The following is a 27889-nucleotide window of genomic DNA, read 5'->3' on the forward strand; positions in this document are numbered from 1 at the left end:
ACAGGACAGAGCCCTGGGGTACCTCCACAGACAGATCAATAGAGGAGGAGGAGGAGGTGTTAGCAGAAGAGACACTGAAAGTACGATAGGAGAGGTAGGAGGAGATCCAGGATAGAGCTTTGTTCCGAATACCAAGAGTATAGAGACTGTGAAGGAGGATAACCAGGGTGGTCCACGGTGTCAAATGCTGCAGAGAGGTTGAGTAATATGAGCAGAGTGTAATGACCTCTGTCTTTGGCAGCATGGAGGTCATTAGTTATTTTAGTGAGGGCTGTTTCAGTCGAGTGAGCAGTGCAGAAGCCAGATTGTAGAGGGTCTAGGAGAGAATTGGTGTTGAGTAAGTGGAGAAAGCGAGAGAATACAAGGTTCAAGGAGTTTAGAGGCAAAAGGCAGGAGGGAGACAGGTCGATAGAAAGACAGGTAGGGTCACGCTAGATGTTTTTGAGTAATGGTATAACTGTTGCACGTTTGAAGGAGGAGGGAAAGGTACCAGAGTAGAGGGGGGAGTTAAAAATGTGTGTGAACATAGGGATCATAGTAGGAGCTAAAGGTTTTAGGAGATGGGAGGGAATGGGGTTAAAAGGGCAAGCCGAAGAGGGAGAAGAGGAGATCAGCAGTGACACATCCTCCTCTGAGACAGCGGAAAAAGAGTCAAGGAAGGCAGGAGGAGGGTTGGGATGTGGTGTAGGATGGGAGGAGGAACAGAGGGGATGTTCTGACGTATGGATTCCACCTTTTCCTTAAAATAGTCAGAAAAGTCCTGAGGTTAGATGGAGGAAGAAGAAGAGGCAGTTGAGGGTGGTTTGAGTAAAGTCAAAGACAGAAAAGAGTCGGCGTTGGTTAGATTTGTGCATGTTGATTAGTGAAGACAGATTAGTCGTGACAAATTCTGTGTTCTCTGATGGAGACAGAGACACATCAGGGGACAGGGATCCACCTTGTAAGATCCAGAGAAAGGGAGCCTCTATGTCATACACAGCAATAGGAACCGACCACAGGGACCCGTTAGGGGACGCAGGGCACCATTCTGTGCGGTGACGCAAAAACTGACCCATCAGGGAACACAGGAACAGGGGGACCCCAGGTGGGGTGGAATTAACCGTCTACCTCTCTATAGCTCTCTCTCCCTCTCCCTAATTGGTTCTCCCTCTCCCTGATTGGCTGACAGGAAGAAGGTGGGACGCCCCATACCTGGGCTCCCGCTCAGTAAGGCCGCGCGCATGAAGTGGCAGACACTGGAGAGAAGAGTGCGTGAGGTTGTCCTGCAGAGACTGACTCTACTCAACCTTGAAAGTGACATGGAAAGACTGCTACGGGTGAGAGGGCATCACTAACTCCCCCCCCCCCCCCGCCCTCCTCTCTAACTATCCTCCCCCATCACTAACATCCCCATCGAACTATCCCAACCTTCCCTCTCTCCTTCCCTCTCCCTCTCTCTCCTTCCTTCCCTCTTTCTACCTCCCTTTCTCTTTCACTCCCTTACTCTCTCTCTATCTCACTCCCCTGTCTATCTCCCTCACTGTCTCTCTCTCCTTCCCTCTATCTCTATCTTTCTCTCCCCCTCGTCTCTCACTCTCTCTCCCTGCTGTACGCTAACTCCCCCGCTCCCTCCTCCTCCCTCCATCTTTCTCCCTCCCTTTCTCTCTCCTCCCTCGCTCTTATCTCTCTCCCTCACTTTCTGTCCCTCCCTCACACTCTATCTCACTCTCTCTCCTCCCTCTCAGAAGCGTGAGGAGCTGTCCCTCCTGCAAGAGGCGTTGCTAAGCCGCGTGGGGTCCTCGCCGGTGGAGGGCAGCCGGGAGGAGCGGGCACAGCAGGACGTGGCCGAGGAGATGGAGGCTCTGACAGCCAATATAGATTATATTAATGATAACATCCGGGAGTGCCAGGCTACCATTGTACAGTTGGAGGAGACCAAGGTACCTGTAGGACTGGCACAAGGATATAGAGTATGCACCTCTAGGGATGGCACAAGGATATAGAGTCTGCACCTCTAGGGATGGCACAAGGATATAGAGTATGCACCTCTAGGGATGGCACAAGGATATAGAGTCTGCACCTCTAGGGATGGCACAAGGATATAGAGTATGCACCTCTAGGGATGGCACAAGGATATAGAGTCTGCACCTCTAGGGATGGCACAAGGATATAGAGTATGCACCTCTAGGGATGGCACAAGGATATAGAGTCTGCACCTCTAGGGATGGCACAAGGATATAGAGTATGCACCTCTAGGGATGGCACAAGGATATAGAGTCTGGCACCTCTAGGGATGGCACAAGGATATAGAGTCTGCACCTCTAGGGATGGCACAGGGATACAGAGCCTGGCACCTCTAGGATTGGCACAGAGATACAGAGCTTGGCACCTTTAGGGCTGGCACAGCGATACAGAACCTTGCACCTCTATGGCTGGCACAGGGATACAGAGCCTGGCACCTCTGGGGCTGGTGCATTGATACACAGCCTGGCACCTCTAGGGCTAGCACATGGATACAGAACCTGCCACCTCTAGAACTGGTACAGAGCCTGGCACCTCTAGGGCTGGTACATTGATGTAGAACCAAACACCTCTATTGCTGGCACAGGGATACAGAGCCTAGCACCTCTTGGGATGGCACAGGTATACAGAGCCTGGCACTGGTAGGGCTGGTACTGGTGATACAGATTCTGGCACTGGGATTAATAACCTCTAGGACTGATTGTCTGTCTCTCCCAGGAGGATCTGGATTCCACAGACACCTCAGTTGTGATCAGTTCCTGTTCTCTCACGGAGGCGCGACATCTGCTCGACAACTTCCTGCGTGCATCTATTGACAAGGTGACGTGTATAGTGACATACAGGAACATAGTGACATCAAGGGACATGCAGTGACACTCAGGGACATACAATGACATCCAGGGATGTGCAGTGACATACAGGGGCATCTAGGGATGGACATGGATATACAGTGACACTCAGGAACATGCAGAGGCATCCAGGGACATGTTGTGACATGCACAGGTTCTAGGGTCGTGCAGGGGTATCCAGGGACATGTAGAGGCATACTGAGACAGTGGCACCTCCCTCTGACAGGATAAAAGGGCGCCTCATACAAGGGATTCCTATAAGCTAATAGGGTCAGTGACACCTCCCTCTCACTGATATGGGGTCTCACTGATATGGGGTCACCGTCCCCTCTTCCAGGGGCTGCAGGTAGCCCAGAAGGAAGCTCAGATTCGGATTCTTGAGGGTCGGCTGCGACAGAATGACATGGCCTTCCTGCCACAGACTCACCCGCTGCTGGAGAGATCAGAGTGCCACCCGGTGCAGCACGGTGAGAGTGGGTACACTCTGCTACACGATGCCATGTACACAGCATGGAAACACACTACTGCACCATTCCATGTATACACAGCGAGTGTACACTGTGCTACACCATGCCATGTACACAGCATGAAAACACACTACTGCACCATTTCATGTATACACAGCGAGTGTACACTCTACTACACCATGCCATGTACACAGTGCAGATACAGACTACTACGCCATGTCTTGTATACAGAGCGTAGGCACACACTGCAACACTATGCCATGGTAATACACTGGTACATTATGTATACACAGTAGAGGCACACACTACTACATCATGCTATGTATACAATGCGGGTACATACTACTACACAATGCCATGTATAGATTGTAGGTATACACTACTACACCACGTCATGTACACACAGCGCGGGAACACACTACTACATGGTAACACACTGATACATCGTGCCATGTTTACACAGCGCACACACTTCTACACCATGCCGAGTATACACAGCACAGTGACAGAGGGGGTAATAGCGGTGTCAGCCTCCAACTCACACTAACCCATCCCTGTTAGCAGAGAATGGCTATACCAGCACAGATGAAGAGGTGTCAGAATTCAGCCAGGCATCTGAGGGAAGGTGAGACTGTAACAATGACCTCCCCTCCCTCCTCTTTCTTTTTTTCTCCCCACTCACTCTCTCTCACCCCCTCCCATTCCCTTTCTCCTATCCCTCTCTCCTACCTTCTCTCTCCTCCACTCCCTCACCCTTTCTTCTCAGTCTCCCTCTCCATCTCCTGTCTCTCCCTCTCTTTCTTTTTCCTTCCCTCTCTCCTGGTCTCCTTCCCTCTCTCACACTTTCTCTCTCGTCCTCTCTCGACCCCCCCCCCCCATCTCATGTCTCCCCCTTCCACGCCCTTCTTCCCTGTCACTCCATATCGCTCTCTCCCTCTCTTTCTAACACCTCTCTCCTCTGCCCTCACACCACTCTTTTCTCCCCAGCGTGTCTCTCTCATTCTCCATGAAAGCATCATCAAGTCAAGATGATTTTAACTGGAAGGTGAGAGCTATATGTGTGTGTATATATCAATACTATAATTCTAAGTTGGATTCCGTCTGTTTGTATGTCCGAAGCATCGAAATCTCACAAACGGCACCACGTAGCACAACGAAACTTTCACTGTACATTCTGCTGCGGATTTGTAGGTCAACGCAACTATTTTGAGCTTCCAATGTGACTTACCTACTAAGGGAGGGGGCGTGTCCTTGCCTGGATCGGGGCTGCGTGTGTGTGTCTCTATCTCTGTGTGATGTGAGATGTGCGGGGGAGATGTGCCAGCAGGGGGGGGGGGGGGGGGAATGTGTGCCAGCTAGCGGGGGGAGATGTGCCAGCGGGGGGGGGGGGGGGCGGGGTGATACATGTGCCGGCAGCGGGGGGGAAATGTGCCAGCAGCAAGGGGAGGGAGGGGGTGGCCGGGGACATGTTCCGGCAGCGGGGGGAGACACACACAGACAGACACACACAGCAGCGCAGGGAGATGTGCCGCCAGTGGGGGGGAGGGAGGGGGTGGCCGGGGACATGTTCCGGCAGCAGGGGGAGACACACACAGACAGACACACACAGCAGTGCAGGGAGATGTGCCGCCAGTGGGGGGGAGGGAGGGGGTGGCCGGGGACATGTTCCGGCAGCAGGGGGAGACACACACAGACAGACACAGACAGACACACACACACAGACAGAGACAAATCTCACATTCAGCAGCAAGGGGAGGGGGGGGGCGGGGAGATGTGCCGGCAGCAGGAGTGGGGGGGGGGACATGTATTCAATATTACGGTCCCCGGGCGAAGCTGGGCACAAAAGCTAGTATATATATATATATATAATCCTTCAACTGCCATGGGAAGTGTGTGTGTGTGTGTATGTAAATGTGTGTGTGTGTGTGTGTGTGTGTGTATACATGGTATATATGTGTGTGTATTAGGGTGTATATATATTGGTTGTTGCTCAGGACTTTCAGTTGATGTAATACACAGGTGTAATCACCAAATTATTACCTTCATGGAGACTTCACCCGTGTCCCTGCACAGGGGGAGCCCCGCCTCTCGCGGCAGCTGAAGGCCGTGTCGGCAGAGTCCCTGAGCCCATTGCTGGAGCCCTCCACCAGAAACATCACCAAGTCCCTGGCATCTCTAACCGATATCCTGGAGGACAGCGGGGGCTTCTCCGTGGGGGCCACCAGGGCCCATGAGCGGGTTTCTCACAGCATCACCATGCCTGTCCGTGGGAACACCTTGTGAGTACTAAGTGACATCGTGAGGGCCTGGGACTAGGAGATGACACTGTGACATTGGGACAGCCTTGGAGTGGGACATAGCACAGTGACATTGGGACAGCCTGGGAGTGGGACATAGCACAGTGACATTGGGACAGCCTGGGAGTGGGACATAGCACAGTGACATTGGGACAGCCTGGGAGTGGGACATAACACAGTGACATTGGGACAGCCTGGGAGTGGGACATAGCACAGTGACATTGGGACAGCCTGGAAGTGGGACATAGCACAGTGACATTGGGACAGCCTGGGAGTGGGACATAGCACAGTGACATTGGGACAGCCTGGGAGTGGGACATAGCACAGTGACATTGGGACAGCCTGGGAGTGGGACATAGCACAGTGACATTGGGACAGCCTGGGAGTGGGACATAGCACAGTGACATTGGGACAGCCTGGGAGTGGGACATAGCACAGTGACATTGGGACAGCCTGGGAGTGGGACATAACACAGTGACATTATGGTAGCCAACACTGGGACATAGCACAGCAATATTGTGACAGACTAGCACCGTGACACTGTGGTACTGCTTTTTTTTTTTTACCATAACATTGTCATTTTCACACTAGGACTTGTAAAAATGAAAGCGTTTATTAACCAAAAATCACCGTTTCGACTTAAGACAATAGAGAGACTCAGAGACTCCCTGAGAGCCGAAACATTGATTTTTTTTTTGTTAAAAACCATTTTCATTTCTACTACACGTCCTGGTGTGACGGCTTCTCTTTCCGCCTCTCTCTCTGTCTCTTCGCGTATCCGACGGTTGCCGCAGCCGATTAACATTGGACCCGCTTTCCGAGGGTCCGTTAACTGACGGCGGTTTGCGGGACACATTCAGATAATCAAAGACTGCCTATATATAGATATCCTACAAGAAAACAGCACAGAACACCTCCAATAATGTAATGTGTTTTAATATGAACAAAAAAAAAACAAATTTACAGCCACAATATGAAACTCATTGTTAGTATTGTGAGTGTAAATTTGGCCGATTTGACTTTTTTTGTTTATATTAAAACATATGTATGTATTTATATCTTTATTTCGCCAAAAGTGTACTCAGCGCTTCACAAAGAATACAGTACTGAGAATTATAATAATGCAATAAGTGCAGCAAAATCAGACAATAGGAAAGGAAATCCCTGCCCTAAAGAGCTTACAATCTAAGTGGTATGCTGGGAGACTTACAGAGACAGCAGGCAAGGGAAAAAGTGCAGTAGATGGCAGTGCTTGGCCACAATGGTTGGTAGGAGTGACTGTGGGTGTGGGACAGTAGCTATGAGTGCAGGCTATTGGGATGCTTGATTTTGCAGTTAGTTTAAGATTAGTCAGTAGATAGGTTAACACCATTAGCAGGTGAAGAGGTAGCAGGGAAGCGTGGGTGAGAGCAGACGTGTATATGGCTGGGTCCAGCATTAGGAGAGATATCCGCAGCAGGAAGGAGTAGATAGAGGGTGTGAGTAGAGGATTTGTGTGGGTGTTTTTTATTGAGGGGTAAAGAAGTTGTTGGGAGAGAGGTGTATAAATGGTGTACTAGGGAGTGGGAAAGCTGGACAGAACAGAAAAGTTTACAAAGCAGTGAGAAAACAGTAAACAGAAAAAGCAATGGGGAGAACACAGTGAGATGCAGGAGGAGAGACTGCCCAGGTATTGGAGGAGAGGAAGAGTACAAACTATCAGAGCATTAGGCCTTGATTATACCAAGTGCTGCAAAGCGGCAGCACTATTCTGTGACGTCACCCAGATCTGCTGCCGAGCAGCATCTTGATTATACCGGGGAGAGAGAGCAGGGGAGGCTTGGAGGCATGGTCGTGAGCGGTTCGCCCTCATTGGCTGACGGTCACGTGATACGGCCGTCGCAAGAAAAAAACTAATTTCTCAGTCTCTTCCCCAGCCGCCCGCTTTGCAGTATGGCGCGCCGCGAATGTCGCCAGCGGTATGAGCAGTTTAATCGGATTTATGCCACTTGTTTTGGGGTATAATCGCGGACTTACGTTCTCACAGCTGCGGAGTTATTGTTGTTGGGTTGCAGGGACCAGATCTTCCTGAAATCTTCCCCTCCAATTCTAACTCCAAAATTAACTCTACAGACACGTTATATGTGACACTTGGATGTTACACGCAGCCAAAATAGACTGACTTAAGTACTCTACACACATTCACTTGACTAACAATTAAGGGAGGGGGTTTGCCCAATCATAACATATGACACTATCGGAGGCGTTCTGTGCTGTGTTTCATTTCTTGTAGGATTTTCTTTGGAAGGTGGGAGGACATTTTCTCCATTAGCTGCAAACACCAAAATAGTGGATTGTTATGAATTTTTAATATATACTCAGTCACGCCATTCTATAATAAGTGTGTATTTTTTTCTACCAGCCCCTGCTGCATATTTTCCACAAGTAGCCCTACAACATCTGGTTTAATAAGACACCTTGTAACCACTATTCATTGTGGTCTTACTTTTATACTGATCCTAGCTATGATACATTGGTTTTAGCGTGCTTTTATGTATTTGTATATTTATATATATTTTGTATATATACACACACAAAAACACCAGCCTCATTTTTGTACAATAGTAACTCTGTAACACTGTCATTGTAACATTCTCATGGTAACTCTGTAACACTGTCATTGTAGCATTCCCATGGTAACTCTGTAACACTGTCATTGTAGCATTCTCATGGTAACTCTGTAACACTGTCATTGTAGCATTCCCATGGTAACTCTGTAACACTGTCATTGTAGCATTCTCATGGTAACTCTGTAACACTGTCATTGTAGCATTCCCATGGTAACTCTGTAACACTGTCATTGTAGCATTCTCATGGTAACTCTGTAACACTGTCATTGTAGCATTCCCATGGTAACTCTGTAACACTGTCATTGTAGCATTCTCATGGTAACTCTGTAACACTGTCATTGTAGCATTCCCATGGTAACTCTGTAACACTGTCATTGTAGCATTCCCATGGTAACTCTGTAACACTGTCATTGTAGCATTCTCATGGTAACTCTGTAACACTGTCATTGTAGCATTCTCATGGTAACTCTGTAACACTGTCATTGTAGCATTCCCATGGTAACTCTGAGACACTGTCATTGTAGCATTCCCATGGTAACTCTGTAACACTGTCATTGTAACATTCTCATGGTAACTCTGTAACACTGTCATTGTAGCATTCTCATGGTAACTCTGTAACACTGTCATTGTAGCATTCTCATGGTAACTCTGTAACACTGTCATTGTAGCATTCTCATGGTAACTCTGTAACACTGTCATTGTAGCATTCCCATGGTAACTCTGTAACACTGTCATTGTAGCATTCCCATGGTAACTCTGTAACACTGTCATTGTAGCATTCTCATGGTAACTCTGTAACACTGTCATTGTAGCATTCCCATGGTAACTCTGTAACACTGTCATTGTAGCATTCCCATGGTAACTCTGTGACACTGTCATTGTAGCATTCCCATGGTAACTCTGAGACAGTGTCATTGTAGCATTCTCATGGTAACTCTGTAACACTGTCATTGTAGCATTCTCATGGTAACTCTGAGACACTGTCATTGTAGCATTCTCATGGTAACTCTGTAACACTGTCATTGTAGCATTCCCATGGTAACTCTGTAACACTGTCATTGTAGCATTCTCATGGTAACTCTGTAACACTGTCATTGTAGCATTCCCATGGTAACTCTGTAACACTGTCATTGTAGCATTCCCATGGTAACTCTGTAGCACTGTCATTGTAGCATTCTCATGGTAACTCTGTAACACTGTCATTGTAACACTGTAATATATTACTGTGACAGAGTGATGCAGCATCTGCCACTGCCCTGTTCTCTCCCTTCAGCCCCAGACAGTCGCGAGGGTCGAACACATCCCCCCTAACCCGCAGAAAATCCTATGACAGAGGACAGCCCAGGTAATATATAGGAGGAATTTTAGGGAGCGGTGTATGGGGCAATAGGAGTTGTAGAAACTGTGAGCAGTTATAATGGGGCAATAGGAGGAGTTATATGGGGTGGTTATTTTATGGGGCAATAGGGGAAGTTATAGGGAGAGGTTACATGGGGCAATAGGAGGAGTTATAGGGAGATTATAAGAGGATTGCTATAACCCCATACACAGCATCTTTCTCTCTCCCACCCAGGGGTCCTGATGCCGCTCAGACTCCCCCTTCGTCTCCTCCCATGCGCTCCCGTAATGATAAGAATGTCTTCTCGCGGCTAACGAGCAATCAGGGTGCGGGGTCTGCTCTAGATAAGTAAGAAACTAAAACCTCATCGAGCGTAACCCCTTCTCTCCTTCTCCTCTCTCTCTGCCTCTCTCTCTCCAGTAACATTTCTGCGCTCTCTCTAACCCTGCACTCTCTCTTTAGGTCGGATGAGAGTGACTGCTCTTTCTCGGATATCTCCAGGTACTGCGCAGTGTGAGGTGTCTCTTTTCAGTCTCTGTGCTCAGTTGTCTTCTGTAAGATGTCTTGGGCACAGCTCTGCTATCTCTCGCCGTCTGCTCCCCCTATCTTTTATTTGAACACATTGGGCCTCACGCAGTAAGCAGCGATAAATCCCTTATCGCCAGCTTATCGCCCAAAAAGCCTACAGCGATTCAGTAACCCCCGATAAGCTGGCGGTAAGAGCAAAAATCGCCGGGTTTTTGCAGAGAGAAAAAAAATCGCCAAACGCTCGGCGATAAACCACTTGTCGTCACTTATTGCCAGTTTCTCAAACTCGCTCAATTCTAGTAGCCCCGATCAGCTTATCGAGGCTGATCGCCGCACTAGAATGGAGATTTCCTCCCCAAATCATCTCGCCAGAAAAAGTTGTCAACAAGGTGGTGAGAAGCTGCCGATAAGAGGCGAGATGGCAACTAGAAAAAAAAAGAATTTTTCCTGCATCGGGTTGATGCCGGGAGACACCAGAGCTGATATCCATTAATACCAGCACCGGAGACCCCCGGCATTAATACCATGCAATAAAAATGCATTTACAGGCAACTTCTTTATCTTAGCGGCTAACCACTGAGGCAATGAAGGGGTTAACCACCAGCGCCATGCTTATTGTGGGTAAGAGGGGTTGGACAAGGTGGTATTTGGCCCTTGGTGGGTGTTTAGGCCTTGCGGGGGGTTTGTGGGTGGACTTAACCCCTTCATTACCTTAGCTGTTAATACCGCTAAGGTAATCAAGGTGTTAACCCGTCCCACTACCCACCAGGTAGGCCTAAACACCCACTCTTGGGGCTACTACTCCCTTCACCCACCTCCACTACCCACAATAAACAAAAATACACACACAACAGCCCTACTACCCACCTCCTAGGCAACCAATAACCATTACAATATGTAATAAACACCAATACACAACCCACTCCATGTTCCCCCACATAAAACCATAATTTATTTTTTTATACACATGATTAATACTAAAGGCCGGATGGGGGTCCCCGGGTAGTCCCCACGGGTGTTATCATGCCCATATTATATGGGTATGATGTACTACTATGCCACTCAATGGGTACAGGGTGGGTATAGTGTGTTCGGGGTGAGTGTTTAGGCCTCCTGGGTGGGTAGTGGGGAGGGTGGGTTAACCCCTTAATTACTATAGCGGTTATTAATCGCTAAGGTGATTAAGGGGTTAAAGGCCATTAAATTATATTTTGATGAATTCTTTCTGGCAACGGAGGACATGGCCCTGCAGTATGCTGACGAGGATGCCCTTCATAATGGCAGGGGTAAGTAGAACGGTTGTATTTACTTTATTTATGCTGGCTTGCTAATGTTTTGTTTTAATAATGGGCAAACGATCTATTATCCATGTCTGGATAATAGTTAGTTTGCACATTACTGTACTGTATGTGTTGGGGGGAGGTGTATTTATTGAAATGGAGGCCATCTTTATGTTTACAACACGAATGGTACTGCAGGCTAGTGGGGACCCACGGGGACCACCCGAGGACCCCCGGACGCCCGTTGGGAACACCTGGGGACCCCCACCGGCCTATGTTGTCAATTGTGTGTTCAAATAAATAAATAATGGTTTTACGTGGGGGCACAGGGGGTGTTTTTTTTTATTTCGGCCAAGATTTGCACAGCCGAGAGGCGTCTCTCTCTCTGCAGCAGAATCAACTCGCCGGGTGAGCCCTTTTCAGAGGGCCGATCATCTCATCGCCGGCTACTCGCCATGTGTGCAAATGTTGCTATCACTGGTGTTCGGGGCTTTCTGCATACCGTGATAGCAACGCTGTCAGAAATGGGGATTTAAAAATCGTGGTGATTTTTTCTATCGGACTTTACTGAATGAGGCCCTCTTGTCTTTAACTCTAACATACACGCTCATCAATTCTATCTCTTCCCTCTCTCTATCCCTCCCTTCCCACTTTTCTCTGTCGTTCTCCTGCTCTCCCTTTCTCTACCCCTTCTCTTTCCCTCTCCATCACTCACTCTCTTTTTCCATTTCTCCCCCCTTTATCTCTCCCTCTCTCACAGCAAATTCCCCCCCCCCCCGCCCATCACCCTCTATTCCTGTGCGCCCCTCTCTGCATATTTCTTTGACTCTCATTTTCCCTCACTGCCCCACACTACAATGCCAGCATTGGATAGCATGGTTTTCCACTCTGCACTAAGGGGAGATGTAGTGTGAGCATGCATGTGAGAGGTGGCAGTGCATCCTTTGCTAGGTTGGCAGGTGTAACATCCTCTGCATGTTATGTCAGCTTGTCTCTGTGGAGTCTGGGTTGCGGTGTGAGCAGAGGACGAACTAAGATTACTACAGGATGTTGTATGTGCAGAGGGGGGGCTGTGGTTAGTACAGGATACTGTGTGTGCAGAGAGGGAGCTGGGGTTAGTACTGGATGCTGTGTATGTAAAGGGGGAAGTTATGATTACTACAGGATGCTGTGCTGTCCTTAATAACCCACGTTCTGCCTCGCAGGGGTGTTATTAGCCCTGTGGGGGGGGCTAAGGGGGTGCGGACGGCCCCTCTGCAGTGCGTGGCTATAGCAGAGGGACACATGAAGCCCGTGCTCTGTGTGGATGCTACGGAGGAGCTATTGTTCACTGGGTCTAAAGGTGAGAGCAGCACAGGGCAGCCATCCTTAAAACACCCAATACAGAGAGGAGCGTAATGTGCATTGTCTCCCCTCTCCCCCCCTCCCCATGTCACTGTCCCCTCTGTGTCCCCCTCAGACCGCACCTGTAAGCTGTGGAACCTGGTGACCGGTCAGGAGATCGGGTCCCTGCGCAGTCACCCCCATAATGTGGTGTCCGTCAAGCACTGTCCCCGTTCTGGCCTGGTCCTCACCGCGTCAGCATCCTGTGTTCGGGTCTGGGATATGAGGGACCCCACTCGCTGCGTGCGCACCTTACTGTAAGTACTGAGTAACTGCACGGAACAGCATCACTAGAGACCTACAGAGCCAGAACACACACCCCTGTAACCCCATTAACCCCTTCTCTCCTCACTGACATCTCTTTCCCCCCCCCCCTCCCCTCAGGTCGTCAGGCCAGGTGGTCTCGGGAGACCCTTGCTCCGGGCTGAGTCTCCGCTCCACGGGCAACGCTCTGGGGGAGTTGCAAATTAATCAGATCGCTATCAACCCTGAGGGCACTGTCATGTATACAGCGGCTGGAAATGCAGTGAGAGCCTGGGAGCTGAGCAGGTGGGAGCAGCACTGTGTGTGTGTGTGTGTGTGTGTGTGTGTGTGTGTGTGTGTGTGTGTGTGTGTGTGTGTGTGTGTGTGTGTGTGTGTGTGTGTGTGTGTGTGTGTGTGTGTGTGTGTGTGTGTGTGTGTGTGTGTGTGTGTATAACAAATCTTGGCCTCCCTGATTTTGGTAGTGTACCATACTTGCTCGACTACAGATGAGAGGAGTGCCTTTACCTGCCTTCAATATATATATTTAATTTATATATACTTGTATCTCTCTATATTTATATGTGTGTACATAGATATATGTACATATTATATATATTTCCATTTTTTATGTGCATGTATGTGTGCGATATTTATTTCCGTGTGTATAATTTAGATTACACATCAATAAATATGCATATATTTCTAGATGTGTATGTGTTTTTCGCTGCACTGAAGGGGTTAAATGAAGTGGAATAATTGTGGTGTGAGGCAATGAGACATCACTCTGGCCCTCCAGTGGTAACTCCACTGGTGATGAGTGGAACCTCGGGGCAGGACTTAGTGACTGGAGGATCCTCATAGGTTCCGCTGGTCTGTAGATTCTCCACAGAGTATCTCCTCAGCTCTGACCCATCCTCTGTAGGCTGCAGCCGGTGGGGAAGCTAACGGGTCACATGGCTCCTGTCATGTGTCTGACAGTCAGTAACACGCAGAGCGGTCGAGACCTCGTCATCACAGGATCCAAGGACCATTATGTCAAGGTATCTCTCACCCACACTCTGTTCTTCTCTCTCACCTTCCTCCCCTCCGCCTTCTGTCCATCACCTCTCGTCCTCCCCTCACTCCTCTCTCTCTTGTGCTATCACCCCTTCCTGCTCTCTTTTTCTCTCTCTCTCCCCCCCTTCCACACTCTTACTCACTCTCTTCCTCCCTCAGATGTTTGAGTCACCCTCAACATGGGGGGGTACTGTTCCTCCTACCTATAACCTGGAGCCCCCCCACTATGACGGGATTGAGTGCCTGGCGGTGCATAATGAGACCCTTTTCAGCGGCTCCCGAGACAATGGCATCAAGAAGTGGGACCTGCAGCAACATGAGCTTACCCAGGTGAATCTAAGAGCCCTCCAATAATTCCCTTGTGAGGGTCTATTTTAGGATCTGTGATGTCATTTATGATGCTAAGAGGGGCCGTAGCATGTATCACACTTAGCAGCCGATAGATTTCCCGGGGCCCAGAACTAGAGTCTCCACCAGACCCGCGTGGATGAATGGGGGGAAGCTGTCTGCCCTCTCCCTCCTTCCACTGTCGGTGGCTGTTCTAGTCCCCCACGCCCCCTCTCTCGCTCACACACTTCCCCCTCTCTCTGTATCACACACTTCCCCTCACTCTCCCTCTTCCACCTCTCACTCTTCTATCTCTCTCTGCCTTTTCCCCTCTTCTTTCTCTCTCACTCCCCCCTTTCTTCCTGCTCCCTCCCCGCCACTCTCCCTCACCACCACCCCTCTCTCTAACTCTTCCCCCATCTCTCTCTATTCCTCTCTCTTTCCCCCCCTCTCTCACTCCCCCTTCTCTCTCTCATTGGATTTTGTCCGGGCCCTGCCTTGCACTGGAGGGGGGCCCACCCAGGGCAATACCAAAAGTTAGGCCTGACTTCCGGCGGGGCTTAGCTTCTGGGTTTGGACTACCGGGGCAGGCCCCCCTCTGTCGCCGAGCCCAGGAGGACAGATGTCCCTGCGCTCTTGCTCCATCAGCGGGCCTGAGATTCATATCATAAACCTACAACTGATCTCTTGTCACATCACACATTATAGGTTAAGGTTTGTATGACATCACACATCATTAGCTAAGGTTTGTATGACATCACATAACCAATATGGAGGCATGTGGCATCACAAAACCAAACATGACATCATATCTCCAATATGGCCATCACCTGTCAATCACTCTGTGTCTCCACCCTCCCTTGCAGCAAGTTCCCAATGCACACCGGGACTGGGTGTGCGCTCTGGGCTTTGTGCCGGGACGTCCCATGATGCTCAGCGGCTGCCGGGGGGGCGCCCTGAAGGTCTGGAATGTGGATAACTTCACCCCTATCGGGGAGGTCAGAGGACATGAAAGGCCTATCAACGCCATGTGCACCAACAGTCGCCATATCTTCACCGCCTCCAGGTGAGGGGGGAGGGACTAGGAGCTGGGGGGAACGGCCAGGCACCCTGAGGAAGGCATGTGTTGTCTGTCAGAGCAGAGAGAGTGCTCTATATCTGTCTCTTTTACACAAAACGATGTCTCTGTCTTGGGGTTCTGTCTTTTTGTCTCTGTCCTTGTGGTTTGTTCCTTTCTTTCTCTCTCCCTCAATTACTTTCCAATTCCCTGTTCCGTCCCTTCTTCTTTCTCTCTCTCTCTTTATTACTAACATGCCAGAATCTCTGATTCCTCTCTTTCCTCTAACCACTCTTCTTCTCTCTCTCCTTTTTTTGGTCCCTTCTCTCCTCTGCTGCCTCTTCCCTATTTATTTCTCTCTTTTGTTTCTACCCAATTGCTCCTCTCCCTCCCTACCCCTTTCCTTCCCCCTCTTTATTTCCACCTCCCCTCTAACTCCTTTTCTCTCCTGTCTCGTTCTCTCCCTAAATCCCCCCCTCCCTTTCCATGCTTCCCTCTCTCTGTCTCTCTCCTGCCCCCTCATTCTTCCTCCCCCCTCCCAATCCCCACCTCTCTCAGTGATTGCCGGGTCAAGCTGTGGCTCTATGTTCCTGGTCTCACTCCGTGTCTCCCACGACGTGTTCTGGCGATCAAGGGCCGTGCCACCAGCCTGCCATAACTGCCCCTCTCCCACTAACTCCTTCCCCATAACCCTCTCTCCCCCTTCCCCAAATGAGGTCTAATTTAAGATACGGGACATTTACGTGTATATACAGAGAGAGACTGAGCTATCTCTCGTGACCTTTGACCCCGCAGTGACCTCACGGTGAAGATGTGGAGTGGACGGAGACGCCTCGTCCGGATCACGTGACCCCAGCAACCCCCTTACCTCACCCCAACCAGGGGTCAGAGGTCAGGGGGGTGATGCTGGTTCACCAATAACTGCCCTCCCACAACACAAGCAGGAGTAGAGAAGCAATGCCCCCAACAACTCCCTGCACCCCTCTTTTGATAGTTATCCCAACAATGCCTGAGTGCATCTAATCTCTCATGTAGAAGTCCCCTCCCCCCTCCCCATCCTTCCCCCCTCCGCATCCTCCCCATCCCTCTTGGGAGTAATAATGGATAATAATTAACAAGGTGTTGAGTTTAAAGGGGCAGGGGAATGATGCCCCAATTGTATCCCTCTTATTACCCCACCCAGAAAAAGCAACCTTCAAGACCATGCACAGAGACATGTGATGTAGCTTTGTCTGCTGGTATCTGGCTGTGAAGCGGTAAATGGGTGGGGGAGTCTCGCTCTGTACAGTGTTAAATAACTTTATTTAAAGCACAGTTTGTACATTTTGTCAACAAGCACCAAGTGTTAAATGTTCGTGTGTGAATAAAGTTGGAAATGGAAAAGAGCAGCAAGAGAGAGCCGGTGTTTTACTTGTACTGTGTATACATGTCATGGTTTAACAGCGTGAGGGCGAGGTTGGCACTGCAGCTGCTCGTGGTATACCTGTGTTGTGTATACATGCAGGCCTGCCAACAGGCGGGGAGAACTGGGACCACTGTCCCTGGCCCAGTAGAACGGCAGTCGGGCCCAACACCCATGAACGGCTGACTTGGCCCCTTGCCCTGCTGGGCCCACAATGAACCTCCATCACCCCTCCCCCCACTAAATAGGCTGCTGCACTGCTTCCCCCTCCCTGCTCAAGAACTCGAGGCTCAGGTCACGACTTCAGTCATAGGCCTCGGGAAAGCTGTAGGCAGCCCTGTAGACGTCATGGTGTAGTAGTGTGTGTATGGGGGTGGGGAGACTGGCGCTGCGGCTGTCTGTACAGTACAGTATGTAGATATTATGACTCGATCACAGAGTTTAAACAAAAAATAAGTTTACTGAAGTTTAAGGCTGTCAGAGAGAATCAGGGAAACTTCACTAATATCAGGAGAGAATATCCATGTGTAGAGAGGAAGACACTGGCCATGCAAGAGAGAGAGAGGCGGGAAGGACAGTGAGGAAAAAGTGGGAGAAAAGGAGAGGAGTGAGAACCGTAAGGGGGAGTGACAGAGTTGGGGAAGGGTTTGTAGGAACAGTAAAAGAGAGTGATATTAAAATAAAGAGCCAAGGACAGAAGTAGAAGGTAAGAAGACAGCGCAGGGAGGGAAAGAATTGAGTGAATGAGAGAAGAAAGGCAGGGGAGGAGAGGGACAAAGGAAGAGGAGAGAATTGCTGAGGAGTGGGAGAGAGCATGCTACAGACTCACAGACTCAGTCCCCCACCCATCGGGGGGAGCGTATTCTAAATGAGTAATAGAAGTAGTAATGCACACAGCGACATAACGTAACACTAGCATGCATTGGACCTGAGATCACAGCACAAGGTCAGAAGTCACAAGAGTCACAGGAGACCCCTAACACTAGGAAGACTAGTCCTATATCCTAAACCATATACCCGATACCAACTCAGTAACACCTCCCTTTGATGGGGTAAGATGGCGTCTGACACAGGGGACTCCTACTGTATAAGTTAATTAGGTTAGTGGTGCCTCCCTCTGATGGGATAAAAGGAATCACACACAAGATTTCTACATGTTGTGTCAGTGACACCTCCTGCCGGGAAAAAATTGTGTTTCGCACACAAGATTCCTATAGGTTAATAGGGTTTTAGTAACACCTTCCTTTGATTTTAATGAGGATGAATCACACAGAGGATTCCTATACGTCAATAGTGTCGATAGGACCTCCCTCTGATGGGATAATGGTACATTTAAGGTTAGATAGGATCTGGGTCGGTTAGCGTGTTTTAATTCACTGTTGCCTCTAGATTTGGTAACAGGGCGTTCCCACACCATAAATAATGCATATTAAATCCCATTTGGAATAAGGGGAACCACAGGGGTTAAATTAATTAGCCAGGTCATCTTAACGAGGATAGAGATATGTGAGTCACATACAAAACACGTTAAAAAACACGTTAAAAGCGTGCAGGGTGGGGTGGAGCAGTGTAATGGATGAAGGGCAGGGACACCTCCCACACACACACCCTTATAATTAACCCGTTATTTATTTGAGGCTGTGATGTCATTGGCAATGCTCCCGCATCCGCCAATCAGGAGTCAGGAAGAGAATGGATTCAGTCACAGAACGTGTCATGTGCTCCCATTGGCCAGCTGGAAAGGTGGGCGGTGGCGGGAGCCCAGTCAGCCAATCAGGAGCCAGCGTCTGTTTAAAGGGTCAATGTGCAGAATTGAGGGCACCACTCCCACGGGGGAATCAGATCTGGGTGTGCAGCCCCGCAGAGGTATAGGTAGGAGAGGCAGAGCTGGGTTTGATGCCTCGCCCCTTCATGTAGGAAATCAGCTGATCTGGGATCTCCGCAAGCACGTCCTTGACGAGACGCGCCATGCTGAGCACGTGATTCCCGGTACGGTCAACGTAATCCCGGAACGGAACAAACTGTTGGGGAGAGAGGGGAATTGAGTAACACTGTACACGGTTAATGAGCATCCTGAGCTGTATAGTGGTACTGAGTATCTATATATTGATAATAAAAATGCTGCGCTGCATAGTGATGATGAGTATTTCTATACACTATAATGAACACTGCGCAGTATAATGGTGCTGAGTATCTCTATACACTGATACTGAAGATCTCTATACACTTCCTGCTGACATAATTGCAGATTCTGGGAGAAGGAGCGGCTCAGTGAGTAGAGACACAGACTGGCACTGAGTTTGACGCAGGGGAACCTGGTTCAATTCCCGGTGTCGGCTCCTTGTGACCTTGGGCAAGTCACTTTATCTCCCTGTGCCTCAGGCACCAAAAACATAGATTGTAAGCTCCACGGGGCAGGGACCTGTGCCTGCAAAATGTCTCTGTAAAGCGCTGCGTAAGACTAGCAGCGCTATACAAGAACATGCTATTATTATTCTTGGGGGTGAGAGTTATCGCTCACCATGTACAGATATCCCAATCAGCAGGAGGTGTAGAAGCTGCAGTGAGGGTTTATTTTAGGAGACCCACAGTAAGTGCTTAACTGTATGTTATAACCTCTGCAATGCCAGAGTGAACTATAGAATATATAGCGATTGCCGACACGCCACTGAAGCAGGACTGCAAGAACTAGAAGAAGAGCGCTTGAAAAGATTTAATAGGAGATGGTTGACCTTAGTGAAGATAGAAGAAAAGATGAAGGCCTCATTGGGATAAAAAGTGGACACCTATTCTATTACAGAGGCACAGAGAATGGAAGAAGCAGTGGAGCCGGCTTCATCATTACCTCAAAGTATAAGAACATAGAGGAGTATGAAAGTACTTTAGAAAGATCAGCCCACATCGCAATTCAACTGAGAAAGAGATACAAACTTCACATTACCCAAGTGTATGCAGCAAGATCACTCGCACACACAATGAAGTGGAAGATTTAAACCAAATTACCAACAAATCGGTGCGTATCTCCACATAACCAAGGAGAATGCAGGCACCCAGACAGTGGTCCCCCAACCCCTTGCTCTAGGGCAGGGGTGCGCAAACTGGGGGTTATGCCCCCCATAGTTTTTTTTTTAGGGGGGTGCGGAGCGCTTACACTCTTCCCCAAAGCATTTAAATTAAATGCCGGTGGGGGCATGCGGGGCCTCTGTAAGTTATTTACCTGGTCTCCGGCCAAATGATGATGCTGGTTCACATGACATCACGTTGCCAATGGCGACACGACGTCACATGATGTGAAGTCAGAAAACACCGGTGAACAGGTAAGGTGGCGGGGCGGGTGCGAGAGTAGGCAAATGGGTGCAGACTGTAAAGTTTTTGCACCCCTGCTCTAGGGGGTACAGTACCTCCTAAAAGTACACCAGGCCCCATTTGGAAACGGGGCCCTACCCTGTGTCTGTAACCCAGTCGCTCATGTCTGCTGGCGACCATTAAATCCTTTAGTCCCCAGTAATGTGTGATCCCTTGGGCCTGCTAGACAACTTGTCTAGGCCCAATGGGGTGATGTTAGACACCCACTCCCAATGCCCCAACGAAAAACATTAAAAAATGCTCATATCTTTTCCCCAGAACATGTGAATTGAAGTTCAATCCATTGTCCTGGTATCATAGTCCATGAGTACACCCCTGCCCCAGTACTATGGTGTCAGGGAAGTACGTCTGGCTGCTGGACCACCTTTCCGACAAAATCAGTCTATGACTAAGTCGGGGACGTACTCTGTACTCTGATATGAGTATAGTGCCAGTTAGGCCTCTGGTGAGGACCAGTCCCTGCTCAACTAGCAGCAGGACAACCAGTTTGTCTTACCCCATGCCTTCACTGGCCACGTGGCATACCACTGGTGGCAGTTTTTTAAGGTGGTTGCCGGCAGCACTACTTTCTCAACCGCAGGGTGACCTTTACACTCAGGGCCCTATCTAGCTCATTTGTCAATCTATGCACTCTGATGCAGAGGTTGGTGTTGGCAAAAGGCCGCCAGTGACAAGAGGGCTGTGTGTCCTGGCTCTGCAACTGGTCTAATGCTACAGGCTTGCCACTTCTAAATCCTGGTGGTGGATGCTACTCAGGGTGGCTCACACCTGAATCCTTCAGCCATACAATCATGGGTAAATGTCGGGGCACCTAGGGGCTACCACAACCTATCAAGAGCCCTCCTGCGGGGAAATTCGAATTGGGGACAGCAGCAGGGTTTGGCCATTCCACACTGCAAGACCACAGGTGCTGGGCCATTGCAGGTCATGGGATGTGCAGTAATACTCCATGTCTCAGCCTCTGATCTCAGTTGTATGGACTCTGGCGAAACATGTCAGTGTAACTCTCTTCTATTTTTGGCACATTATATCATCTCCCTTTTCACTTTCTGAATTTGTGGTGCAGCGTTTTTTCTGGGCTTTTTGCCTTGTCGACTTTACTGGACTCTGGAGAACTGGTTCTAACTGCACCCCAGGTGTCTACAATGAGGAACTCAGCAGGCCTGGTGCAAACTGCACCCTGAGCCTTTGATCTGTGGTGGGCTGGAAGGACTCCAGAGACCTGGTGATAACAGCACCATGGGTCTCCTGCATTACGTCCTGTCCCCGCCTTCCAGACTCTCAGTGGCTCGCTTCGCCTCTCCCCTCTGTCTGTCCTGCTCCACATCCCGCCTCAGTTTTGTTTGTTTTTTCACATTTCACCATGTGGCTTAACATTCTGCCACCTGCCTGAGCTGCTCTGCAGATTATCTCTGTAGTCCAAGATTTGAAAATGCCATCACAGGTGGTGTGGGTGTCAGCATAGAGGCAATAATCAGCCGACTGGTACCTCGCTCCGGAGATATGGAGGGGCTGGATGAACTGCAGCACAGAAAACGGTCTTGCGTCAAGTGTGGGCCCTGGATGGAATGAGAATCCTGAATGATTGATCCTGTTTTATGAGGGCAAGCTCAAACGGCAGCTTTTTTTCTACAACTGTTTCCTCGTTCACATGCCTCTGTTGCTCCAGAGCTATCCTCAAGTTCTATCCCAGTCTCCCCAATCTCCCACTTATCCATCTCTCGACACCATGTTCACGAATGGTATTGTGGCCATGGATGGTTAGATCCCTCTTGAGTTTGTAATAGAAGTCTCAATCTGCAGACATCTTGTACTGCCTCATGGGCCTCTCATCACTGTGGTCCAATGCGCTGGCAAGATCTGCCTTGGACAAACCCTCGCAGGGTACATCCCAAAGTTGGCATGTGACAACCATCTTGAATTCCATCAGAGTACCAAACTGACAGGCTCCAAACTCCAAAGTAGCCCAAATACTTGACAAATAAAAGAAAGGAAAGGGGATCTGCTGCTGCCTATAGTCATGTACTTTGCTCTCTTGGCTGAGGTGGTAGGGTGGCCCCACTCGCAGGCTGGCACCCCTAGACATACTCAGTGTGAGGAGACCTGCAGATATTTTTCACACTAAACCTGACTATCTCATCCCTTCTACCAGATTAAAGGTCTGGCACGGAACAGCGTGACCTCTGGTATCCAAAACGACAGGTCACTGGTACCGAGTCTTTAAAAAGACTCCACCAGCGCCTTGGTCCTACTGCCCATAAGGAAATACTTACCTTGCTACAATGAGAATACGACCAAAATAATAAAACAAAAATAAACAGTAAAATGAAATTGCCCAGTACCACTAGTGAGGTTACCCAAAGAGTCTTGCTCTTATCAAACAGGATATCCCTCACCTGCCGCCAGAACTACAAGAATACACACTAAAATACATATCTCTAAAAAGTAAAAATAAACTCTTACAAATAAAATTAAATGCAGAGGGCCAAAAAACGTTAAACATACAGATAAATGCAGGTGGGGCTCGTGAACTAGCAATCAGCCAGGCAAGAGAATTATTAAACTAATAGGTTTAATAGAGAAAAGTACCTCTACAGTACACACAAAAAGGGTAACATAGACAGTCAGCACAAGCTATTAAAAGGTGAAAGTACATACAAATCCTGAACGTATGCAGGTGGCTGGCTGCAGGGGCTTTTGGAGCAGGGCTTAGTTGCAGGAATGAGGCAGACTTCCCAGTCCAGGGATTCCGTTTGATCAGAGGAGAGGCTTGCACAATGAGAAGTTGTCCCCCAGCACAAGTGTACTGGATATTCGCGAGACTGAAATACTTACACAACACTGTGGTTAAATCTGGGATTTTGAATGGACCAATCAGGGAGCTTTGGGTGGACAACTCTGGGACAATCAAGATGGAGGAGGCTTAATTCCACCCCTGTCCAGGTCACAGTTTAAATAGGCCAATCAGGAATGCGGTGGGGGTACAACCAACCAGCCAATCAGTGTTTGACACTTTTTGGCTGAAAACGGGATTGCAGGGGTGCACAGTTCCATGTACAAAGGAGAGGGCCCAGCGTGGGCGGACACAGCAGCGTCAGTCCCAGACAGACAGTAGAAGCAGAGCCTAAACTACAACATGGGCCCTGGGGTTGCACGTTTCATTCACCCTCCTGACGGCTTAGGGAAGCGGGGACCAACAGCAGCCTAGAAAGGCGGGGGCAGGAGATAGTTGGTGACTGGCAGGACCCAACAGGCAACAACTTTCTTGTTCTTCCCTCTATCTGTATTGGAAGCTATCAGGATGCAAGTGGCTGGTGGATCCAGGACCCCTTGAGCTGCAGCCATCTGTGGCCACTAAGCGGGAGATGCAGCAGGTGGGATAGGGGCTAGCAGTGGGAAGAATTAATGCAGCAAAATGAGGGTCTGCAAAGGTGTGTGACAGGGAGACACCATGTCACCAAAGTTTTTCACAGCAACTGTGTTCAAGACACTGAATTAAGAAGAAAAATAAATTAAAATCTATAGTAAATACTTCAGTCACCTACAGTATGACTTTCACACGACTCCTGAACACCTCCCGCAATGATCCAGAGCGCTCCCCTAAGCAAGTGAGAAGCAAAACCAAAGTGATGGTCAATAAATGTGTTTTCTCTACAAAAATAGATGGAATAGAACTAGACGTCAGAAACGATGTCTACCTTAGCCAGCAGGTAACAATGGATGGGAACCTTCTGAATGAAATCAATAGGAGAATGAAGATGGGAGAAACAAGAAACTTTCCACGTAACCTTCCACTGTGTCTTAAGTGGAAAGTGTTCAACCCGTGTATTCTGCCTGAAGTCCCTTATGGATGTGAAACTTGGACCCTACATCAGATAATTCAGAAGCTTGAGACAACTCAAAGAGAGATGTATGCTGGATATTACCCGAAGAGGCAGGAAAAAGTAAGAATAAAGTCTATGACATTAGCACAATACCTGTACAATATCTCTCTCGGCCAGCTTCCCTCGTGATGAGATCCTGATGTCATCACCGTCTAATTCCACCATGGCTAAGGGACACAAAGTGGAGAAAGAAGTAGGACACGGTCACTTTACTGTCACTGTGTTGGAGGGACAGACTTCATGGCCATAGGTCCCTTCTGTCTGTCACACTGCGGTGGCAGTGTGCATCTTACCATCAAACTCTGCTTGACCGACTCCAACAATAATTATGGACATGGGAAGTTTAGCAGCCTGAATAAGAGGGAAGAAATGGAGAGAAAGAGTGCAAGAGATAATATAATTTATTTCTTCACTCACAAATGTACTGTCAGGATCCCACCCCAGAGGTGTCTGCACTGTCAGGATCCCACCCCATGGGTGACTATATTAAAGTCTGAATCTCACCCCAGAGGTGCCTGCACTGTTTTCAGGATCCCACCACTCTCCTATAAGATCATACACAGTGTCCCTTTGTGTCACTTACATTCACAATGGCCTCTTTCGTCTGTGACATGTCAGAGATGACCCCATCTGTGATTATAAGTAGGACAAAATACTGAGACCCGTCCTGCACAGCCGCAGCAAACCTGGAAGCATCAGAGATACTCATCATCACTATACAGCATAGCATGTTCATTATCATTGTAAAGATATTCAACATTATTCCACAGCATGGTGTGTTCATTATCAATGTATAGATATTCAACATCATCATCGAGCGTGGTGTGTTCATTATCAGTGTATTGATGTCCCTCATCACTATACAGCACCGTGTGTTCATCAATGTGTCACTATGGTAATCAGACTCAGATTAATACATTTGGTAATTACGTTTTGGTGAATTTAATGCACATTATAAGATTTGATGTCCCTTTAACTTTGTTGAATTACCAGATCTTTTACAAATGCCTCTCAGGGGATGTCACACTTGTGACCCAGGGTCAGAGGTCATTGCTGATCAAGAGAGACGCGTGCGCAGCTCTTCAGATACTGGGGGAACAACCTAGCAGTTCTGAATGGACTTCTCCCCTGACGTCTGCTCCTGCACCTGAGCTCGGTACACGGAGCACACAGACCGCACCGGATCGTCTACAGTAGTGTTTTGATCGTTTGTTGGTGTGTTAGTCTGGTCTCAGTTATTCGTTGTTATGTTATTTATGTAGCAGTATACACTATGATTGTCCCTTGTTTTTGATTCCACATGTTCTGAGGATACCTCTTTGTAGACTATTCAAGTGGACCCAGTTGTTCCAGATTGGACTTCTAATATAAGGTTTTCTATTACCTTTTAAGTGCATTTATTGAGGCGCCGGTTTGTACTTGTTTCATGTTGCAAGGAAGACGCAACGTCACGTGGGTGTTCTGAGTTGGCTTGTTTATTCAGCCTTAAAACATGGAACACAAAATAACACAGCTTTTCTTCAGCATATATAAGCAAACGTAAAGATAAGTCCTGAGCGGGGCATTGTCCTATTTCCAGCAAGAGCGGTTCAAGTCCAGGATATAAACTCAGAGCAAGGATAAATGTCCCAAAGAAACATATAGCAAGGATCAGTGTCCACATTTAACAGACTTTTTGGCAAGCTGTTCTGCCTCCGGAGTTTCAGGGCATGCTTCTTTGATTCAGACAGGAACCCTCCACAAGTAAAGAGTCTGGGGTTTTCAAACTCCTTAACGAGGCAGCTGGGACCTGGTTAATGAACCCAGCCTTTTCAAAGCTGGTATTAACCAGGTCACTGCTGGACTGCAGAAGTATACATAGGTCTCCCAGGCATATTGAATGCATCCTGTCACATTCCTCCCCTGTTTGTGTGTGGCTTGGGCCATGCATGGCCAAAGCCCGACCATCCACCCCTTCTCGAGAGAAGTCAGCATTTTCTTTTAGCTTCCCAGGCCTGTACTGAATCTCAAATGAGAAGGATTGGAGGGCCAAATACACCTGGTCAGTCTAACATTATGCCTTCATTATATTTAACCACTTCAGTGGAGTGTGATCCATTCCCAGGGTAAAATGTGCTCCCACCAGGTAATGCCTCAAGGCCTCAATTGGCCACTTTACTGCGAGGAACTCCTCATTCACGGAGTAATTCTTTTCCCTCGAGAACAATTTCCTACTCAGGAAAAGGATCGGGTGTTCTACACCCTTAAACTGTTCTGATATAACTGCCCCAAGTCCTCTCTCTGATGCATCGGTCTGTACAACAAAAGGCCTATTAAAATCTGGGCTTCTTACGACGGGCCTCTCTGATAAACACCTTTTTACCTCCTCAAATGCTCTCTCGCATTCTCTAGACCATACCACTTGTGTAGGAGCACATTTTTTTGTGAGGTCTGTAAGCGGTGCAGTAATTTCAGAATAATTACGGATCAACCGCTGATAGTACTAAGCCCAACAGAGAGCGTGTTTTTGTTTGGGGGGGGTCGGAACTTCTTTCAGAGCCACTACCTTGCTGGTCAGTGGCCTAACTTTTCCACCTCCAACCACATAACCTGTATTTTGTTTTGGCCTTACCTAAGGCACATTTCTTAGGGTTGGCAGTGAGCCCTGCCTCCCTTAGAGACATGAGTACAGTTTTTATGGGCCCACTGGGTGTTTACTGAAGATGACAATGTCGTCCAAGTATGCTGCAGCATAACCTCTGAGGTCTCAGCACCTTATCCATAAGTCTCTGGAAAGTGGCTGGGGCTCCATGCTGACCAAATGGAATTGACACGAATTGGTATAAACCCATCGGCGTGGTGAAGGCTGTTTTTGCACTTGGACTCTTCCTCTAAAGGCATTTGCTTGTATCATTTTGTGAGGTCAAGCATGGATATATACTCTGCCGTATCAAGGGCATCAATCAATTCGTCCACCCACGGCATTTGGTACGCATCAAACCTGGATAATGCATTTACTTTTTGGAGGTCCTGTGAGGATTGTCCGTCAGTCTCGCCCCCATGGCGCACCCCGTGATGGGACGGGTGACGCATGCCACACTACCAGGCTGAGGGACCCTGCACGCTTCGCGGTTAGGCTTCGCCCCGTGACGCGTCCCGTGACAAAGCGCCTAACACACGCCGCTCTGCCAGCTGGGGGACACCACACAGACTTCGCTCAGGCTCCGCCCTCCTGACATCACTGGTGAGGCGCACCGCATGCAAGCTACGCGCAGGCGCCGCGCCACCTTGGGCACACGAGGGGTTAATTGCATCAGCAATTATTCCACACCTGCACTTCTCCCCACCCATGTTTACCAGTGGACTGAATATGTCATGGGGCGGTTATTGTTCATTACCCTGCAGCTGTGTGCTGCCCTACCATTGGCTGCCTGTCCTTTAAATGCTCAGTAAGCCCTGCTGCAAACTGGCTGAGCATAAACCTCTGTGTACTAGTGTTTGCCTCAAACATCCTGCTGCTCTGTTGCTGTCTTGTCTTGCTTATCCTGTTCCTGTTTTGACTTCGGCTTGTATATGGACCTCCGCCTCTCCGACCCTTGATCTCGACGTACATTTGGACTTTTACCTTCTATACCCTGGACCCGGCACCATATAACGACTATCCGATCTCTCCAATCCTAGACCACGGCAAATACCTTGATCATTCAGACTTCTCCTACCCTGACCCAGCTACATGACTTCCACTCTGCACTACGGACATGGCTGCCTAGTTGTAGGTCGGTGGTTACCAACATCCCCACCTCATCCTCGCGGTCCTGTTTTG

The 27889-nt window shown here is 48.8% G+C and overlaps 2 protein-coding genes across 5 annotated transcripts in view; one reads left to right on the forward strand and one right to left on the reverse strand.

Moving 5' to 3' along the window:
- The window catches only part of KIF21B (kinesin family member 21B), a 62674-nt gene extending 45855 nt beyond the window's left edge, over positions 1–16819 (forward strand). The window contains 17 exon segments of the mRNA XM_075613978.1: positions 1169–1316; positions 1725–1919; positions 2719–2820; positions 3187–3316; positions 3881–3941; positions 4304–4361; positions 5390–5595; positions 9496–9567; positions 9796–9909; positions 10024–10062; positions 12575–12711; positions 12829–13009; positions 13137–13301; positions 13918–14035; positions 14211–14381; positions 15245–15444; positions 16231–16819. Of these exon segments, the coding sequence (XP_075470093.1) occupies positions 1169–1316; positions 1725–1919; positions 2719–2820; positions 3187–3316; positions 3881–3941; positions 4304–4361; positions 5390–5595; positions 9496–9567; positions 9796–9909; positions 10024–10062; positions 12575–12711; positions 12829–13009; positions 13137–13301; positions 13918–14035; positions 14211–14381; positions 15245–15444; positions 16231–16285 (2152 nt within the window). The 3' untranslated portion in view covers positions 16286–16819.
- A 458-nt stretch (positions 16820–17277) lies between these two features.
- Positions 17278–27889, reverse strand: part of CPNE5 (copine 5) — a 68012-nt gene continuing 57400 nt past the window's right edge. For all 4 annotated transcript variants that reach the window (XM_075613974.1, XM_075613975.1, XM_075613976.1 and 1 more), the window contains 4 exons: positions 24671–24773; positions 24381–24438; positions 24181–24254; positions 17278–18858 (listed from right to left, as the gene is read on the reverse strand). In XM_075613974.1, the coding sequence (XP_075470089.1) occupies positions 18676–18858; positions 24181–24254; positions 24381–24438; positions 24671–24773 (418 nt within the window). In that variant the 3' untranslated portion in view covers positions 17278–18675. The remainder of the gene's footprint in view (positions 18859–24180; positions 24255–24380; positions 24439–24670; positions 24774–27889) is intronic.

This window comes from Ascaphus truei, chromosome 9 (genome assembly GCF_040206685.1).
Source record: "Ascaphus truei isolate aAscTru1 chromosome 9, aAscTru1.hap1, whole genome shotgun sequence".
NCBI lineage: Eukaryota > Metazoa > Chordata > Amphibia > Anura > Ascaphidae > Ascaphus > Ascaphus truei.